We start from the raw sequence: 19470 nt of genomic DNA, 5'->3' as shown, positions 1-19470 counted from the left end.
GCTTGTGACGTCAGCGACGCACGCGTCGGTTAAAGCCTTCGTAGAGCGCAGTTTGCTAACATGATTTGCAGTCATGTTAGCGACGCAGGGAAGCATTTCAGCAACGTGTTGGGCGTTTTACATCGACAGGCGAACAGCAGATGAAGTGCTTCGCACAGTGAAGTCTGGTAAATAAAATTTTGTGATGAGGGCGCGGTGCACGTGCGCGCGCGTATGTGTACTGCCTGGGTTTTCGAGAATGTATGTGTGTTGTGCGAGAACGTAAATAGTGAATAGTCAGAGAGAGGAGAGAGAGAGAGAGAGAGAGAGAGAGAGAGAGAGAGCGAGAGAGAGAGGAGCGAGAGGAGAGAGAGAGAGAGAGAGAGAGAGAGAGAGAGAGAGAGAGAGAGAGAGAGAGAGAGAGAGAGAGAGAGAGAGAGAGAGAGAGAGAGGAGAGAGAGAGCGAGAGAGAGAGAGAGAGAGAGAGAGAGAGAGAGAGAGAGAGAGAGAGAGAGAGAGGAGAGAGAGAGAGAGAGAGGAGGGGATAGGAGAGAGAGAGAGAGAGAGAGAGAGAGAGAGAGAGAGAGAGGAGAAGAGAGAGAAGAGAGAGAGAGATGAGAGGAGAGAGCGAGAGAGGAGAGAGAAGAGAGGAGAGGAGAGAGAGAGAGAGAGAGAGAGAGAGAGAGAGAGAGAGGAAGAGAGAGAGAGCGAGAGAGAGAGAGAGAGAGGAAGAGAGAGAGAGAGAGAGAGAGAGAGAGAGAGAAGGAGAGAGAGAAGAGAGAGAGAGAGAAGAGAGAGAGAGAGAGAGAGAGAGAGAGAGGAGAGAGAGAGAGAGAGAGAGAGAGAGAGAGAGAGAGAGAGAAGAGAGAGAGAGAGAGAGAGAGAGAGAGAGAGAGAGAGAGGAGAGTGAGAGAGAGAGAGAGAGAGAGAGGAGAGAGAGAGAGAGGAGACGGGAGATAGGAGAGAGAGATGAGAGGGAGAGAAAGAGGCAGAGAGAGAGGGAGAGAGGGGAGAGACAGAGGAAATACATACCTGCACATTTGTCACTTATTCATGGCAGCTCTCCCCTTACCCAGTGCCGTTGCAGCGAATGCCAAGTGGGGCCGCGCGATGATGGCATACTCAGGGTAATGGAAGACGGCATACCTTCGCAGCTGAGCTTCGGAAGGTCAGTGCAGACCAATCTCGAGGAGGAGACAGCGATGGAAGACACCTCGTACAGTGGCACAAAAGCGGAATAGTAGGTGGGGGACATCGTGCGTTGCGAGTTGCCAGTGTTTTGCTGGGTGTGTCCATGACATGCGCGTCGTTCTCCGTGTAGCCTGGAGGTAGGAAGTGCAGCCGCACCTAGAAATCCCTCTCCCTACGTCTCATGGCCACCATCTTAGCTCTTGAATGTGAAGCAGGTGGAGCAGACCGTCTCAGCTGATCAGACGCAGATACACTCGAAGTTGGCGCAGGTGGTGCAAAACAATTGATGGCAATGTCGCACTCCCTTAAATTCAAGGTGCTTTTGGGTGTGCATTGGTTTGTCGAGTCAGTGTGCCGCTTTTCCATGAGTAACGTGCCGACCTAGTGCGATGTCTTTCTCTTTAATTGCGCACGGAAAAGGGAAAAAACGTGTTCTGTGCTCAAACATCATGAGGCGGGGAAAAACAGTGAAACAGGCGTGTTTCTTTTACCACGTTGCGATAAGTTGTGTCCCGAAACTCGTACTGAGCGATGCAAATTGGCAGGAGTCTGATTCGTATTATAACGTGTCTTTCCGATTACGTGAGGGAACCATAGCTGGATAAATGTCCCCACACTGAGACATTTTTGAAAGACGGCCTGAGACAACGAATCTACGTACGGCCGAAGCCTGCTTGCGTCAGTTTAAAATGCGCATCCCAGCTTCAGCTGTTAAAGCGATCCGCTGCGGTACGGGCGGCATTACGTCGAGCAAGAGAGTCTTGTTTCGGCGATGGAGATGGACATCGACATAGCCACAAGCGGGGGCGGAAATACTCCCAGTATTTGCCCTATGTAGGGTTTTGTCGCCCAATTTGCCCGTATAATATTAATGTGTCATGTAAGAGCCGAAAACCAAAAACAAAACAACGCAATGCACCACGGAGAGTTTCAATTCTCATGTGGAATGTTCCCGTCACCAAAGACTGGATTCAAGAAAAACGGAATAAATGCCATTCAAGCTATGTGATTCAAGGTGACTGCATTGGATTTAAAGGGCTGCCACCAGCGCTTAAATAACGCGAAAGAACTGCACCGACACAACGTGCGTTATGTGGTACGTTATGGACGGTGAATATTGTAATGGTAGTGGGGAACAAGGCATAGTGTGTTGTCAGCATTAATCCCGTTTATGTCACGTGTTGTCCAAAAGTCTTATGTATGTCAAGCCAGCAAGAAAGATTGCTGGGCTAGATGGAAAAGACGAAAACATATTTTATGCCATGTTGATAGGCTTAATTGCGGGTCATCTGTAACTTACGTATAGAACTAGGAGAGCGGGAAGTTCACAACGAACAGTTACGACACATCGCACGGAACGGATACGAGTTGGTTTAGTCTGGTCTGACCACCGGTCTGTTCAAGTGGACTGGCCACAGCAAGCAAGACTATTACACTCCAGAAATAATGAAACCGAGGAGGCTTTGCTATATGAGTCTTGCTCTGGCGGGGGCGGTCAGATTGTAACACTGTGAAATGTTGGACAGCTAGGCACGTTTAACTCGTTTTTCAGTGACAATTTTGAGTCCAGCCCTCCCACTGTAAAATTTTGTGCACGCCCCTGTGCTCCAGTGAAGGTAACCGTCCGTTACCGAGTACCCTGGCATTATCAGGTCTGGCGTGATGGACCGCAATCATGAAATATGCATTAGACACCTCGTGTTTGGTGGCGAGAGATTTCTAGCAGCAGCATAAGAACAATCGCTGTGCAATGTCGAGGGATTCCCTGCAGGGCGAGGCGCCACAGTGTAATGCAATGAGGGTTATATTGAATGTAGCCAATCGGAATTGCACACTGCGACGACGATGCGCCATTTCTGTCGAAAGAAGATCGCTGCTCCTCTTAGATCTGGTTAACGACGCGTGGCCCATGCTGTTCCATTTCGAGCTCACATGCAGTCTTTCAGCTGGCGCTCGAAACGTTCGATCCCAATCAACCACAGCATAGCAATCGCATTGTGCCATTTTATCGCAATGCACGGTGTTCGACGCTTGAGACGGCGAACAACTAACCTCTCCCTGGAGAATGTAACTATGTTCGTCCGCCGTATTTTCATAGTCTGTATTTTCCATGGTTATGCATTAGCCTTTTCGCTACTCCAGACACTCTTTCACGCCACATTTTTCATCGGCGAGCCATAGTGCGCACATGAGCGCCGCCAAATGATTATAGGATATGCCCTAATGCACACATGAGCACCGCCACATGCCTATGGGACATGCCCTAGTGCGCACATGAGCGGCGCTACTTGCCTATAGGACACGTTTTAGTATGCACATGAGCGGCGCCACGTGCCTATAGGGCATACGCTAGTGCGCACATGAGCGGCGCTACCTGCCTATAGGACACGTTTTAGCATGCACATGAGTGGCGCCACGTGCCTACAGGACGAGGTGGCAGGAGCTGCGCTTCCCAGGGTCTGTCGTGCGCCCTTGCAGAGTGAGAACGAGGCCGACCACGTGACATGCGTAAAACCAATCATAAACACGGATGTGTGGAGAACTAATCAGACCCCCGGAAGAGTTTTTAGCGACGTAACCATGGTTGGGTGGCACAACAGGCTACGGGGCGACGCCGCAGCAGGTCAGGAGTGTCAAGATCACCCCATCGGCTCGAAGACCAGGGACGTGCACGGGACCACGAGCACAAAGCACAGAGATTATGAGAGATGACCACCATTGAGAGCGAGATCATGCTGCTGTTGTGGCTACTCCGTTAAGCGCTATAACGACGTGGTGTCAGCGTTACACAGAAACCGGAACGGGGGACACTGGTAAGCTGTAGGCATGTGGATATGTGGGTGGACATGGGACATGGCGAGCCATGGTTTATCCACTTGATACGAAAGTTGTATATGTTACCACCTGTTTATCATTATTCATATCAATTCATTACATATGCTTCCATATTTAAAAGTTAATGATATACCTCATAACTTCATTAATGTATTACTCAACATAATATATGAATCCCATATTTATTCATTCCATGTCATTAACCCAATGATCATGAATGTCGAGTAATGACGTGAAGAGTTCAGTCCACTAAAAATGGGACGGTCTCACGCGCCCACCCGCCACATTATACTGCTTCCGCCCCTGCTGCGTCGCATTGCCCTGCATATGTTCCTGCCCCGTCATACCGCTCTGCATCCGCCCCTACTCCGTCACATTACCCTGTATCAGCCTCAGCTCCGTCACACTGCCCTACATCCATCCCTGCCCCGTTACACTGCTCTGCATCCGCCCCTACTCCGTCACATTACCCTGTATCAGCCTCAGCTCCGTCACACTGCCCTACATCCATCCCTGCCCCGTTACTCTGCTCTGCATCCGCCCCTACTCCGTCACATTACCCTGTATCAGCCTCAGCTCCGTCACATTGCCCTACATCCATCCCTGCCCCGTTACTCTGCTCTGCATCCGTCCCCGCCCCGTCACATTGCCCTGCATCAGCCTCATCTCCGTCACACTGCCCTACATCCATCCCTGCCCCGTTACTCTGCTCTGCATCCGTCCCCGCCCCGTCACATTGCCCTGCATCAGCCTCATCTCCGTCACATTGCCCTACATCCTCCCGTGCCTCGTCATACTGCCCTGAATCCGCCCCTGTCCCGTTACACTGCCCTGCATCCGCCCCTGCCCCGTTACACTGCCCTGCATCCGCCCCTGCCGCCTTGCTCGGCGCGCTGACCTGGTCGGGTGCGGCGCCTCTGGGGCTTCTCAGGCAGTGACTCCATCGACACCTGCGGACCAAACAAACCGACCCATCAGGGGCGCCGCTGCCGCCAAAACGACGGCAAGGTTAGCTGTCAGGCTGGACGGCTGGGGCGAGTCACCGCGCCGCGCTGGCTGGAGGCGGTGTGCGGTGGGGAGGGGGAGGGGGTATATCCATGCGGTGCGTGCGGGGGGGGGGGGGGGGCTGGCGTATCTCAGGCTGGAGACCGCGCGTCGGGCCGAACCCTGCCAGATTCAGAATCGATTTCAGGCTGTCGGCCATTTGCGTCTCCGGCTCAAGTGGACGATTCATTTCGCTTTGGAGGTGGAATTAGACTCCTCGATTGAAAGAAACCGGGAGCTTGGATAAATGTTCAGCGTGTGAGGCCTCAAGCTGGCCTGCAGTTGAAAGATTCTGAATAAAGAGGCCTGAGTTCACAAAAGGCTGAAATAAAAATAGGTGACTACACAGCTTAGATGATTGCCGGATTAATGATAAGCCGCAATCAACGCTACGTTATCACTCATTAATAACATTACTGATAACGTAATCAGCATCATATATTTAGCTCAACAACATGACTTAGTGAAAGTGAGTCTGCCCCTGACCGCCACTCAGTACCTTGTCAGGCGTGGATAGCGTTTGTCACTAACCAAATTAGTCACGAAGTTAACGTTTGTCACTTAACGATTGCGTTTTGATCATAAAACTTCCACTGTGAAAATTGTAGAGGTCATGGTCTTTGATTCCGACGCACACTAAGTGTCACAGACATCATTTCCAATTGGTCCAAACTCGCGTGCAACGGAACAACATTAGCTGAAATTTGAAATAGGATACATAGAGTTCTAGGCGCCTGGAAAGGGAGGCATGTGAGCTCGAACTCGACGCTAAGCGACCAAGACTCTCACTTGCACACAAACGTTTGAGATCAGACCCACTCCATTGTGCCTAGGCGATGGATATCATTCAACCAAAAAGGAGTAACGAAGAACAATTGGAATCAGGTTTGATGACGTTAGCATAAGCTGTCACAGGTCCGAACAGGCGCAGATGGCACCACAACAGCCGAGCCCAGAACCAGACATTGGGACACCATCAGCCGGCCGCGTCCTGCGGGATTCTGCTGCCCGGTGGCATTGCCCGGGGGGCACCAGGCCACCGGAAGCATCCATCAAGCGACAACACCTGCAGAAGCTGTCACTGGTCCGAACAGGCGCCGCGGGCGCCAAAAATAGCCGCCACCAAAATCAGACCTTGCGACACCATCAGCCGGCAGCGTCCCGCAGGGTTCTCCTCCCCGGTGGCACTGCCCGGAGGATACCAGGTCACCGGAAATATCCATTATGCGTGTCGCGGCGCAGCGTCGCGTTCAGCATGTCCAGTCCGCTGTCCGTCGAGCGCCTTCGCCCACGAGTGCGCTCTTTCGCCCCGGATCGGCCTCCCACGCGGCACAGAGGCGCAAAGGCTCGCGCAGTTCGCCGTCCCACGGCGCCCCCTTGGTGAAACACGTACACGGCTGCTGTGCTCTCACTTTTGGTGTGATGGTGCCTGTTTCCGAGGCGCCGGACATAGCAACGGCAGACGTCCGCTGTGTTTGCCGGGTTCGGCGCCGTTTGCGGACGGCGGTGCCGTATTACGACGTGATAAAAAGTTGGAACGACAGACGTGGCGCGAAAGCCATAGCGAAGTGAATAAATGGAGGGTGGAGAATTGACCAAAAGGGCACGATAGTAGGATATACATAAAGAAAGCATGCAGGCGATGAGCTGGCTTTGGAGATCTGCTAGAGCTGAAATAGCTTTCACACAGGGAAAAATTTCTAACATAATAGATACGACATCATCTTAAGGGTCTCCAACAGGCTTTTTCATGTTCTAATAAGTTCGAATAAGGTATACATATCTCTGTCACTAAGCCTGATGAAGCCACTAAACCTGATTCATTGGGTCGTCCTGGCTGCACCGAGGTGTTCAACAGTGCTTAACATACACAGACATCACTATTCAAATCCGCAGGCCAGTTAGCGTCCATGTCATTGGGCCTTACGACGCACTCAGCTGCTGTGGCTATATGGCGTCGCCTGCTTCTCACCCTGGCAGGAAGGGCAGGCACCGCGGATAATCAAATTCATCGCCTCTTGTTTCCCAAATGCGGCGCTCAACCACTACACCGACACCCTTCACAAAGCAGTTTAAAACAGCTTAAAGATTTCAAGCAGTAAGTGCTCATGGCAACGGTTGCCAAATTGTATTTAAATTATTTTAAAATATTTCGTATTTATTTTCAAAGTTTGTTATCTATTTGAAATGTTCTGTTTAAATATTTAAATTTCATTCAACTTTTATTCAAATTCTATTCAAATATTTATATTTTATTCAACTTCTATTCAAATTCTTTTCAAGTATTCCATTCAAATCCTATTCAAATATTCCATTCAAATTCTATTCAGATATTACATTCAAATTCTTTTCAAGTATTCTATTCAAATTCTATTTAAAAAACTCTCAGGCCTAGAATCAAAACAAGAAGTAGGCAGGCTCACAGCCGTCCGTACGTCGGCTGATTCACAACCCAGCTGGTAACCAGCGCCTGCCAACCCACAACCTGCTGGTAACCAGCGTCTGCCAACGTGGCTGCCAACCGCAGCGAATCCACATGGCGTCGATCCTTGTCACTGTCAGGGACGGGGCCCCACGACCGTAGCTGCAGCCGCCGCGACGAGGTTTCCACGGGGAACGCGGGTAAACGGCACGTGACGCTATCACTGGTGACTTCGTAACAGGATGTTTTGAAGTCATCAATATTGAACGTTCATCCCAGTCACCAGCGCTGGAAGTTATGCTGGAGGCACCTCTAGCTGGCTCACTGTAACTTCACGAACGTTTCCGTTTTCAGCGTTGTAGAGACCTATGATACGCAGACCGGTAATCCAATTGGTTGGCTTCGCACACTAGAAACCTACGTCCTTATGACCTCATTGACCAATAAGCTGCATTCACGTTACTTGACTAGGATCAGGTCAAGTTCCATTCCACACGGGCCCTCGGCAAGTCACTGACGGCACCCGTAAGCCCGTGAATTTACCAGCCAGAAACTGGTCAATTGACCTCACTGACCTGTAATCTGCATTTCCCAGACTTCACTGCCCCGTACCGTTTGGACCCATTTCTTTGTTGACCAACCGCCTACGCTGTTGCGACTGCAAAAATGACTCCTCGGTCCATGCTGATGATCAGGGGCGTGCGAAAGAATTATCATTGAAGGGGCGCAACGCAAAAAACCCACGTGGAAACACCGTTTAGCGCGCCGCAAATGCGCTTCTTTGCATGGCATAACACAATGCAGCATAGTTCCGATCTCTTTAGTTTTCCATGTCCGCCTAAATGCTTGAATCGCCGTTATTTTTTTAACAAACATGTGACGTGCAATACTTGCACAAGGGTGCACATTCCCCCCCCCCCCCTTCCCCGGGGGACCCCTACACGAATACGCCGCTGCCAATGACCTCGGGGCCATTAACGTCACCGTGCACAGCGATGACATCACGCTTATTCATCACGCCCGCGGCGCTCTTCTTGGCACGTCCCCCGTCTGTTGCTGGGCTGCAGCGGGCGGCACACCTGCCACCCTGCCCGCCGCGACGGGCTCGCAGTCAGCCTCTCCCCACCGTCTGAAGCTGGGAAATCGGCACGCAGCCGCATGTACCTGCCTCGCCGTGGGGAGACTGGTGCGCTCGTGCGTAGACTGCCGGCGTTAAGGCTCCCTCCCTCCCTCTCTCTCTCTCTCTCTCTCTCTCTCTCTCTCTCTCTCTCTCTCTTCTCTCTCCTCTCTCTCTCTCTCTCTCTCTCTCTCTCTCTCTCCTTCTCTCTCTCTCTCTCTCTCTCTCTCTCTCTCTTCTCTCTCTCTCTCTCTATCTCTCTTCTTCTCTCTCTCTCTCTCTCTCTCTCTCTTCTCCTTCTCTTGCTCTCCTCCTCTCTCTCTCTCTCTCCTCTCCTCTCTCTCTCTCTCTCTCTCTCTCTCTCTCTCTCTCTCTCTCTCTCTCTCTCTCTCTCTCTCTCTCTCTTCTCTCTCTCTCTCTCTCTCTCTCTCTCCTCTCTCTCTCTCTCTCTCCTCTCTCTCTCTTCTCTCTCTCTCTCTCTCTTCTCTCTCTCTCTCTCTCTCTCTCTCTCTCTCTCTCTCTCTCTCTCTCTCTCTCTCTCTCTCTCTCTCTCTCTCTCTCTCTCTCTCTCTCTCTCTCTCTCTCTCTCTCTCTCTCTCTCTCTCTCTCTCTCTCTCTCTCTCTCTCTCTCTCTCTCTCTCTCTCTCTCTCTCTCCTCTCTCTCTCTCTCTCTCTCTCTCTCTCTCTCTCTCTCTCTCTCTCTCTCTCTCTCTCTCTCTCTCTCTCTCTCTCTCTCTCTCTCTCGGCGTCCCCCTACGAACTATTCCCTATAGCCCTTTTAGTTTTCGAGAGTAATTACGGACGTCTCTCAACGTGATCAAGAGCATGCGCTTTTGGCTGAAGGTTATCCAATCCATGTATCATCATGGGGCATCGTCCTTTCGTGTCGTCATTGCCATTGGGGCATGACGACACAGCCAGGTACTAAGGCCATATGACGTCCTCTGTCTGTCACCTTGGCAGAAAGGGGCGAGCAGCGCGGAGAATCGAACCCCGTACCTCTGATTTCCCGGACGTGCAGCTTAATACTATGATCTACACTACACCAGTGCGGCCAAGTAGCAAGGCAAGTGACTACACTGTTATAATCACAGCCAGAGCAGCCATGCAGACCTCCCCGGTTAGTCCGACTACACATCCCGTCTTGTCGAATGATTGCGGCGGTAAATCTAAAAAAATCCGACATTTCCCAAAAGCAATGCTGAAATGTAATGTCCGAAAGAAAATGCCCGAAGAGCCACAAATAGCGTGATGCCCAGCGTACGGACAAACAATCCCAGACAAGTGTCGCACCATCTGCGCCGCATATCATGGACGCTCCAGTGACGTTAACGCCGCTGCGAGCCTCGTCAAAGACCGCTTCATAAACAAGCAGCCCTTCACAGGGCGCGACAGAACTAAGGACGTCACGGGGTGCGGACTTGTTAGCAGCCGCCGCCCGACTCCTGGAAGACGCAGGGCTGTCCAAGCAGGCAGGGCGCGTTCAGTTTGTTGGCATGACGCGGTTCAACCTGCCATGCAATGCTGTCGCGATGAGTTGGGCTAAAAGCTCGGGTCGATCACGAATGTAGTCGCATCCAACTTTGGTGATGACCGTGGAATTCCCGTCGTTTATATGTGTCACTGGCATCGTCGATTTATGCCGTCAATCAGATATGCGGCGATCGGAGCGGCGAGAAACGAGCTGGACTGTGCTTTTCCGTAGGATGAAATGTCTGGTGAAGTCCTTTTCCAGGGACGTAGCCACGGGCAAGGCCAGAGGCCGTGCCTCCTCCCTTGAGGTAAAATGTTTACGCTAGATGCTGGGCGATCATGACAAATTGCTCCAAAATTCCCAGAATTTTGGAGGAAATTGAACATTCGTTTGCCCTCTCCCCCTCCCCTTCTCCCCCAGAGGAAAATTTGAGTAACACGATTGCCCATCTCCGACCTTTCCTTCACATCAGTGGTCGGGGTCTAACTCGGGATCTGATCGCGCGACGGCCTCTGCTGGCAGGAAATACCACCCCACTCCCCCACTTCTCCACAGCCTGCATGCCTCCGCCCCCCCCCCCCCCCCTTCCCTAGGCGCCTGCACGCTCCGCCGCCTGACATGGACACAGTCTAAACAGCTGGGGCCACGGTATGACCTTGGTCGTTAACAACAGGAGGCGCGGGGAGTGCAGCAATCTGACCTCTTTACCGACCTGGCTGCGAGTTAAAGTTTGCGAGGCAAGAAGCGGGGCGATCAACAGCTGTCCAAAAACGGCCGGTGTGGAGCTGTGCTTTACAAGGCTACGGCTTAGAATGCACGCGTGTCCGATGCGAAAAGTTGCTGAGTAAATGCCTTTTGTTATGTCAGTGGAGTGAAATCTGCGAGGTCCAGGATAAGATGCCAAACTTTCTGAAAATAGGGTGCACCGCCCCCCCCCCCCCCCCCCCCCATACTGCGCGGGACTTTAATTGCACCTGTGCAAAGCTGTTGCTTGCGACGCTCTTCTTTAACTTCCCATTGCTTCCCCTCATTAGAATACTCCCGTTTAGTTATCAGCCAATTTTGCTACTACGTTTCATCGTTTTTTATCAAAAGAAGTCCGGGTCAAGATTCAAAAATATTTATTGACACAGCCACATATACGCTCTTCAAAAAGCTGGCTCTTGTTGTCTGGTGCTGCCCTGAAGAATGCCCTTCCGTCAATCAGTCGAAAACAAAAACTGGTTTCGTAGAGCTGCCCGTTGCCATCCTGCGCGCTGCGTGCTGACCGCAAGCAGTGCACGGGGGTGAGGGGGGTGGGGTGGGAGACGGTCGCAACATTGAGCGTCGAGGGAAGCATTGAGCGATCGTCGTCAGAGCCCGATTAGGCAAGGGAACGACCTCACTGGAACCAGGTGGCGTTTGACTGCTGTTTGACTGCCGTCCTGCGTTCTTATAAGTGAAGGTCACTGGGTTTGCCGTCGCGTCACAGTCGTTTGCTATGCCAAAACTTGCGTTAATGTCTGTGCTGCTTCGGCGAAGGGCCAATTACTTGCAGGAATGACTAAATAAACACTGCGCTCTGATAATTTACAAACTTGTTAGAGTGCCGGCGGCGCCTTCCGACAACGTGCACGGACGGGACATGCCCAGTGGCTAGCTCTATCATCGGCTGGTCATATTCGTCGCGATAGCCCGAGGCGATTGTGTCCAAACCGGCGGCTGCTTGACCGATGATACGTCCATCGTCCTCCGTGTCGAATCGTGGGCGGGTGGAAGGGCACGCAGAAGCTAAGGGCCGTGTTGGCAGAGTTACTAGGGCCGCCCGCCAAGCTAAACCTGCCACGGGGTGAGCTGATAAACCGCAGACGAATCGATCCTCTCCGAAAGCCGACTCTGACGCATTGCTCGCAGCTGGGGACATGCCATGACTTAAGTGGCACAAAAAGGTCTTGCTTGCCAGGCTCCTGGCCCCAGGCTCTCGGGCATGAGGGCCTAGTTCAAGATCGCACACGTATGACAAACGCTGCTAGCTATGCAAGCGGTTTGCGATGAATAGTTGACTGTCAAGGGCCCAAACGACATTTACAAGCGCATTTGCAGGTTACGTGAGTGATGAAGGCATCCCGAAATCATTTGCAATGCGGCGTCGCTGTCAGCTGACTTGTATCGCATATCGCTGTTGCAAGACGCAATCATGTTCTGTTCAGGCATGGTCATGCGTTCGTGCATTATTTATCGCATATGTTCGGTGGCGCGTAATGGTTCCACATACGCGCGGTTTCGGTGTCAGAACAGCGTTACGTGTCGGAATGAATAGTTTACAAGCGCAGAACCTCCCTCGTGCAGGGACAGGATGCTGCATTGCTGTGTCCGTGACCTGGGGGCAAGGTGTTGAGCTCGTAGCCCACCGCCACTGGGTACGAGTCCCGCAGCGGGCGCACTGTTTGACCGACTGACATGAGAAGGTCAGCTGGCAACTGGTAAACGAAGTTCAGCCCACGCGTGAAGCGGCCGTGCCACAGCATTGTGTGGCACGTGAACCCCTCCGCATTCCTGCCTGGCAAAAGAGCGGAGGCAAAATCTTCGGCTGAGCTGGAAAATCTTCGGCTGAGCTAGAAAATCTTCGGCTGAGCTAGCAAATATTCGGCTGAGCTGGAAAATCTTCGGCTGAGCTAGAAAATCTTCGAATGAGCTAGAAAATCTTCGGCTGAGCTGGACAACAAGGCTTGGTTGGTGGATTTAGGGCAAACGCAACAAGCTATCCTTCGCGATGACCCCGAGCCTAAATCCACTCATGCAGACCATTCGGAATCAATTTATAAAAGAGCACGTCACTTTCCACGGCCGGTCATGCTGCACGTGATCATACATTCTCAGGCTCGTGCTCAGCTGTTCCTAACACGCGATGAACACGTTCCGAACAGACGGTTGACAAATCTACAGGCTGAGTTAGTGCTCTCTGCCATATTGATCGTCCGCGAGGACTGAACTGGTCCAAACTCAACACCCAATGGGCGCGCCTGCCGATGACAGAAGCGGATTAAGTGGCCAACATTAACATGGACGATGAAGGCCGGCGTTCGCTGTTTGAGAAAGAAATCGCGGTCGATACCCGTGTTGCGGACTATTTCCGGTTGGAAATCGCTGTCACGGCCAAAGTTCTAGCGCGTCCTTGGGAGGACGAAGGCTTTAGTAGCCAAATAACAGGAAAGGCACTCTGGATCGTGGCGGTTCTGAGTCCTCCTGGAAGCGTCGCTGACTTTGACGGAGCTAAGCACAGCAGATGTCGGCCCCAGCGGCTGCTGGTGTTGAAGACGCCGGTCTCAGCAGCTACTGATATTGGAGATGCCGGTCTCAGCAGCTGCTGGTGTTGAAAACGCCGGTCTCAGCAGCTACTGATATTGGAGACGCCGATCTCAGCAGCTGCTGGTGTTGAAAACGCCGGTCTTAGCAGCTACTGATATTGGAGGCGACGGTTTCAGCAGCTGCTGGTGTTGAAAACGCCTGTCTCAGCGGCTGCTGATGTTGAGGTGAACTCACGTTAGCCTTGAAACCGACGTCCTCTTGTGGCCACAGAGAAACAAATGTGTGCCTGCACGCATGCGACCACGTCATGCACGCACGGGTGCGACCAGGTCTCCGAGTTTGGGGGACACATCAGGATGAGGTGAGTAGTTTCGTAGTCCAGTGGTTCAGTGGTTCCGGATTAAAGAGTGAATTATGGGTTATCTGTGGATAAACGAACCTGAAAATGACTACGGATGGGAAAACACGAAAAACATACGATCTACCCGCAAAATGTCAAGGGGTTTAGTCACATCGCCCCCTCCCCCCCCCCCCTTCCTCTCCCGACATTGGTTGCAGCCATACGTGCATTTCCACTCATGAAGTGTGCTAATCGTGTGCACTATCGTATCCGTAGATGGAAACTAACGCATATAAACAAAGAAAGTCGAGCAGTAGCCTGCTGCTATGCTCTTCCGTCGCGTGTCGAAAGTCATTATTACGCAAGACACATGTGCTCATCGCTACACGGCTTATGTCAGCCGCTGTTAGCCAACTGGGAACATCCGCCAGCTCATGGATTTCAAATCCAACAATCAGCCACTCCTCTGACACAGCCTTTCCAAGCCTTGACCGATGGCCCTGTCGGTAGAGACAGGCCGGGGCCTGCGGTGATCCCCAGCACACCTCACGGAAAAGTAAGCTTGGTGGTCGTTCACGAACCGTCGAGAAACTGTCCGTTACAATGCCGTGAAAAGGACGCTTGGAGGCCGTTTTTCCGCACTTATTTAGCAGTGTCCGTACGAATTTTGTGCGCGAAATCCGCGTGCCTGTGCTTGAAGGCTCGAAGGCCTGTGGCGATGCTAAGAGCGGATGCCGTCAAGCTGATAACCGAAATGAGCTCATGCTGATGGGCTGATAGCCGATATAAACTGATGCCGAGAGCTGGTGCTAATGAGTTGATAACCGAGATGAGCTGACGCCGAGAGATGGTGCTAAAAAGTTGATAACCGAGATGAGCTGATGCCGAGAGCTAATACTCGTGAGCTGGTAACTGAGATGAGCTGATGCTGAGAGCTGATGCTGGTGATCTGATAACTCGAGATGAGCCGACGCTGAGTGCGGATGCTGATGACCTGATACCCGAAGTGACCCGATGCTGAGAGCGGAGGCTGATGATCTGATAACCGAGACGAGCAGACGCCGTTGCGTATTAACAGCGCCCGTGACGCACGATTGAGACGATCCCCCGCGGGGAGGAGCTGTCCAGGCTGACACAGGACAGACGCCCGTGGAAATACACTAGGTCATGGCCAGTTGAGGCACGCGGCCGGGAAACGCAAGGGATGCGCGGAGTCAAGGACGTTGGACCCTTCAGGATGCATTTATGCATGCGGCGTGACGAGCGGTTCCACGCGACCGCGGCGCCTTAGACGCCGTCGAAGCTGAGATGCCGGTTTGATTGCAGGGATGAATGTCTTTACTCTTTTATCGGGACAGGACATGACATGCTGTTCTGGTCCCGTTTAAGATTTAGCGCCGAGGGGGCTATCTCCGGCCATCGCTGTTTGTTTCATGCAGGAGTGATTCATGTAATTTCCTCCTGGATCCCCAACTAAGGTTCGGTTCGGTTTCGCTTTCCTGCTACCAGTTCTGACCATTTAAGGAAGTTGGCACGACGGCGAGAGGTGGGAGGGGGTGGGGTGGGGTGGGGGGTGGGGGGGCAAGACCGCGGTCATCGCACGAGTCACCCGCCCACAAGCATCACCTGCGGGGAGCCTTCCTCGGGCTTTGTCAGGGCGCCCGGACGGTGGCGGCCACCAAGCCGGCTTACGGCCGACGGCAGCAGCATGCCCCCCCCCCCCCCCCCAGAGATTGGGTATGAGAGAATCTGGAATGAAACGATGAATGCCAGTATGGCGGATTACCCTTGCCACGAGATCGCGGTCACTTCCGTTAGACCAGTGAGTTAACGGCGACGATACGCAAGACTTTCGTGAATGTGGAATAATCCCTTTCCCTGGCAATGACACAGCATCGATCGCCATGAAGCCGTATCTAATTAATCACTTCGTGCATGTGAAGTAAGCGAATAGGTAAGCAAGCCTATTAGTATCGTCCAGAGTCACCGGTATTTTACCGCATTCACGACACTTCTCACGATGACGTGGAAGAAGGAGATGAACGGAAAATGGATGACGGGGAGCGTAGTTTCACTCTCATGAAAGTCACTGCAGCTCGATCGTGAGATTAAGTCTTACGACGTCAGCCGCATGCCTACCGATGTCATTAGGCATGTGCCGCGCCGTAACATAACACGACTCATGCTATGACAAGAGTAAACTGCGTGCTTACAAGAGCCGCGAGCTGATGAGTCTCAAGTCTAGGGTGCTGACATGCTCCTCCCTGTGCGGTGCGGAAATGCGAACTGAAACGCCGCTACACGGCGTCATGAAATTCCGCGACGGTGTTCTGCCGGAGGTGAGTGCACTGGAATAAATAGGGGGTTCCACGCGATGAAATGACAAAACAGGCTCCCGAGAAGAAAGACGAAAGATAGGATGTCTCTTGCCCCCGAGATGATGTTTGCAATGCGTGTTACACCCGGCTACGTCTTAGGCTCCTTTTGTTCCTGATGCTCGCGCACTTCTAACGAATGGATTTTTCTGCTTTTGTTTCAAGATTTGAGGCTGAAGATTCATATTACATAATTTTGAGAAAACAATGTATATCGTGTACCACTCCACCCTAAAATCGTGTGAAACCAGTCCTTCGTAAAATCCTTACGTAGTTAAAAAAAACTTCCTCGTCGCAATCTCATTTTCGTGAAACGGCGCTTTGATGAATCTCAGTAAGGTTGCCGTTCTTGCCACGCGCCTGCAATCCCCCAACCACGACGGCACGGCACCAGCTCCAGCCGCAGGTCACGCGAGCAGCGCCGGCCGAGCCCGGGGTCACGACCTGACCTCGCCGACGACGCGAGCCGGGGCGGGAGAGCGAAAGACGCGGCGGGGTACCGCCCGCCCTCCTAGACGTCCGATGTCGCCACAGACGACGCCGCCGAACGTGATGAATCGGACTCGGTTTCTCCTTCGGGCCAGAGATTGAATTGGGGTGGATTGGAGGTGACGGAGTCACAGCTGAGTCATGCGATGGCGCTGTGGGAGGTCGCTCGTGAGATGCGGGCTCATTCTCGGCGCCCCGTCCCGCGACGCCGTCACAGGAAAGCACTTCATGCCCCTGCTCTATCATCCACGCATTCGCGGCGCTCGGATATTTTCGGATATTCGATATTCGGTTCGGGTATTCGCGCCCACTGCGTGCTTGTCCCGTCGTCAGCTTCCGTCGGGAGCGTGTATAGTGTAAACGGTGGGGTCTCGTGGCCCGCCGCCCCTCCGCCCGTGAAACTCGGTTCTCAGCACCGAAGGCGCACGGCTCGCTCAGCGCGGCGTTCGCGGCGCCGCCCGCTAGCATAACGAACATGCGAGAACGCCCAGTGTTCTCGATTCACGCGGATCACTTTTCAGATTTCGCATCATGTGGTTGGTCTCTGGCCGGGAGCTGCTGTGGACCGACGGCTCAAGGAAAGGCTAGGGCATTGGAGGAAAGGTAGGGACATGGAAGGAAAAATTACGGCATGGAAGGAAAGATTAGGACATGGAAGAAAGGTTAGGATATGGAAGGAAAGGTTGGGGCATGGAAAGGAAAGGTTTGGACGTGGAAGAAAAGGTAACGACATGAAAGGGAAGGCTAGGACATGAAATGAAAAATTAGGACGTGAAAGGAAAGGTAAGGACATGGAGGGAAAGGTTAAGACATGGGAAGAAATGTCTGGTCAGGACAGGTCAGGGAACTCAGGCGAGAAAAGTTATTACGCCGGCTACCAGAGGTGCATTTTCCCATTCCGCTGTGGGGATCCTGGCCCTGCCCCCCTCTCCACGACCCTGACAGAAAAGTGGGTCAAATCCAAGGAGAAATTTATTTAAATTGTATTTTGGGCGTAGGTTACACCATTTATTACGCTCACTCCACCCAACCCCATCCCCACCCTTAACTAATGTTGCGTTTCCGTGCCCCTGTTTGCCAATGGCAGGGGAATAGATGTCGCTAGCGTTGAGATGCTTCGCCTGACATTTGCTTTGTCTTCTTTTTGCAGAAGCGTTCGTGCAATACCACCAAAGTCGGTTTCAAAATCTATCAGTGACCAACTCCACCGGGTTTTGTTTCAGATGCGCGTCACATTTCCTCACATTCCGATCACCATCCAACCCAGACAGCATTTACAATAAACATCCGTCAGACACCTACGGAGTACGGCTCTCAAACTGGGCTAACCAGCGTCGCACCCTGCTTGGTTTGGCTTGGCTGCTGTCACGGCTGTCCTAGCGAGTGCAGCAAGCCATGTGCACAGCTCTAGAACAAACCACCGTCAGATCTGCTTTATGAATACGGCTCTCAAACTGGGCTAACCACCGTCATCCCGTGCTTGGCTTGGCTTGGCTGCTGTCACGGCTGTGCTAGTGAGTGCAGCAAGCCATGTACACAGCTCTAGAACAAACAACCATCAGAGCTGCTTTATCAAAGGGACCGACAAGCGCAATGACCACAAGATCCCGCCCCACTGGTAACCCTCATAGCCACGCCCACGCCCCTCCACGCTAAGCCCGAGCGCTCCCCTCTCCACGGGGTGGTCAGCGTGTCGGAGCTCAATCAAAGCCACGTGCCGGCAGCGACTTTGCCGAGCCGCTCGTGGGCGAGCGGGTGCCAGGTCCCAAATGTTAGCCTCCCGTGGGCCGGCATCGACCCGATATCACGGCGGGCGCCGCGGGACGCCGCCTCCAGGAACCCCCTCCTCCCCCCGTCCCCTCCCCCGCCATTTCCGGTCCACAGGTGCCCGGGGCGTGACGTCATCGATATCGACAAGGGCGGGGGCGTAACGCCACAACGGGCAGGGGAGGGGGTCTGCATGGCCGCATGGCGTGGGCGGTGTCTGTCGTCAGACCACAGCGCCTGGCTGGGTCTAGGCGTCAGAGCGTGGCGGGCGCTGCACAACCTGTTGACTGACCTCACCATGTATAGCCGGCCGGGTCTGTGTGTTCCGAAGTCGTCACGCGCGCTCGGAAGTCTTTGTGTTTTCAGGCCGCGCTATGCGCGTTGGCAGTGCGCCATGTGTGCTCTAACCGCGCCATGTGCGGTCTGACATCGCCATGTGTGGCTTGACAACGCCATGTGTGTTCGAACTGCGCCAAGCGTGCACCGAGTGCGCCATGTACGGCCCGATTGCGCCATTGTGTTTCGCGTTCGCCAGGTACGGTTGGACTGCGTCAACCGCCATATTTACACCAGGGACAGTGTGATCTCGACAGTGATATTTATCGAATTGCGGTAAGAATATTCTGGCTGTGGCATGCGTTTACGACAGCATAATACGCAATCCGCCCGCGAAATATACGATCCCACCGCATAATATGCGATTCGACCGTGTAATATGAGATCCGACCGGGTAATATGCGATTCGACTGTGTAGTATGCAATCAGACCGTGTACTATGCGATCCGCGCGCATAATATGCGATCCCACCGCGTAATATGCGATTCGACCGTGTAATATAAAATCTGACCGGGTAATATGCGATCCCACCGCGTAATATGCGATTCGACCGCGTAACATGAAATCTGACCGGGTAAAGCGTGTAATATGCGATCCGACCGTATAGTATGCGATATGACCGTGTGATATGCGCTCCGACCGTGTAATATGCGATCCGACTGTGTAATATGCGATCCGACTGTGTAATATGCGATCCGACTGTGTAATATGCGATCCGACTGTGTAATATGCGATCCGACTGTGTAATATGCGATCCGACTGTGTAATATGCGATCCGACTGTGTAATATGCGATCCGACTGTGTAATATGCC

General features: G+C 52.8%; 1 protein-coding gene across 2 annotated transcripts in view; it reads right to left on the bottom strand.

Annotated features, from left to right (window-relative positions):
• The window catches only part of LOC119104913 (transmembrane protease serine 5), a 49998-nt gene that overhangs the window by 22035 nt on the left and 8493 nt on the right, over positions 1-19470 (bottom strand). For both annotated transcript variants that reach the window (XM_037228650.1, XM_037228651.1), the window contains exon 2: positions 4904-4955. In XM_037228650.1, coding sequence (XP_037084545.1) covers positions 4904-4955 — 52 coding nt within the window. The remainder of the gene's footprint in view (positions 1-4903; positions 4956-19470) is intronic.

Source organism: Pollicipes pollicipes, unplaced genomic scaffold (assembly GCF_011947565.3).
Source record: "Pollicipes pollicipes isolate AB1234 unplaced genomic scaffold, Ppol_2.1 Scaffold_6052;HRSCAF=7182_pilon_pilon_pilon, whole genome shotgun sequence".
Taxonomy (NCBI): domain Eukaryota; kingdom Metazoa; phylum Arthropoda; class Thecostraca; order Pollicipedomorpha; family Pollicipedidae; genus Pollicipes; species Pollicipes pollicipes.
This window is presented reverse-complemented; position numbering and strand designations above follow the sequence as displayed.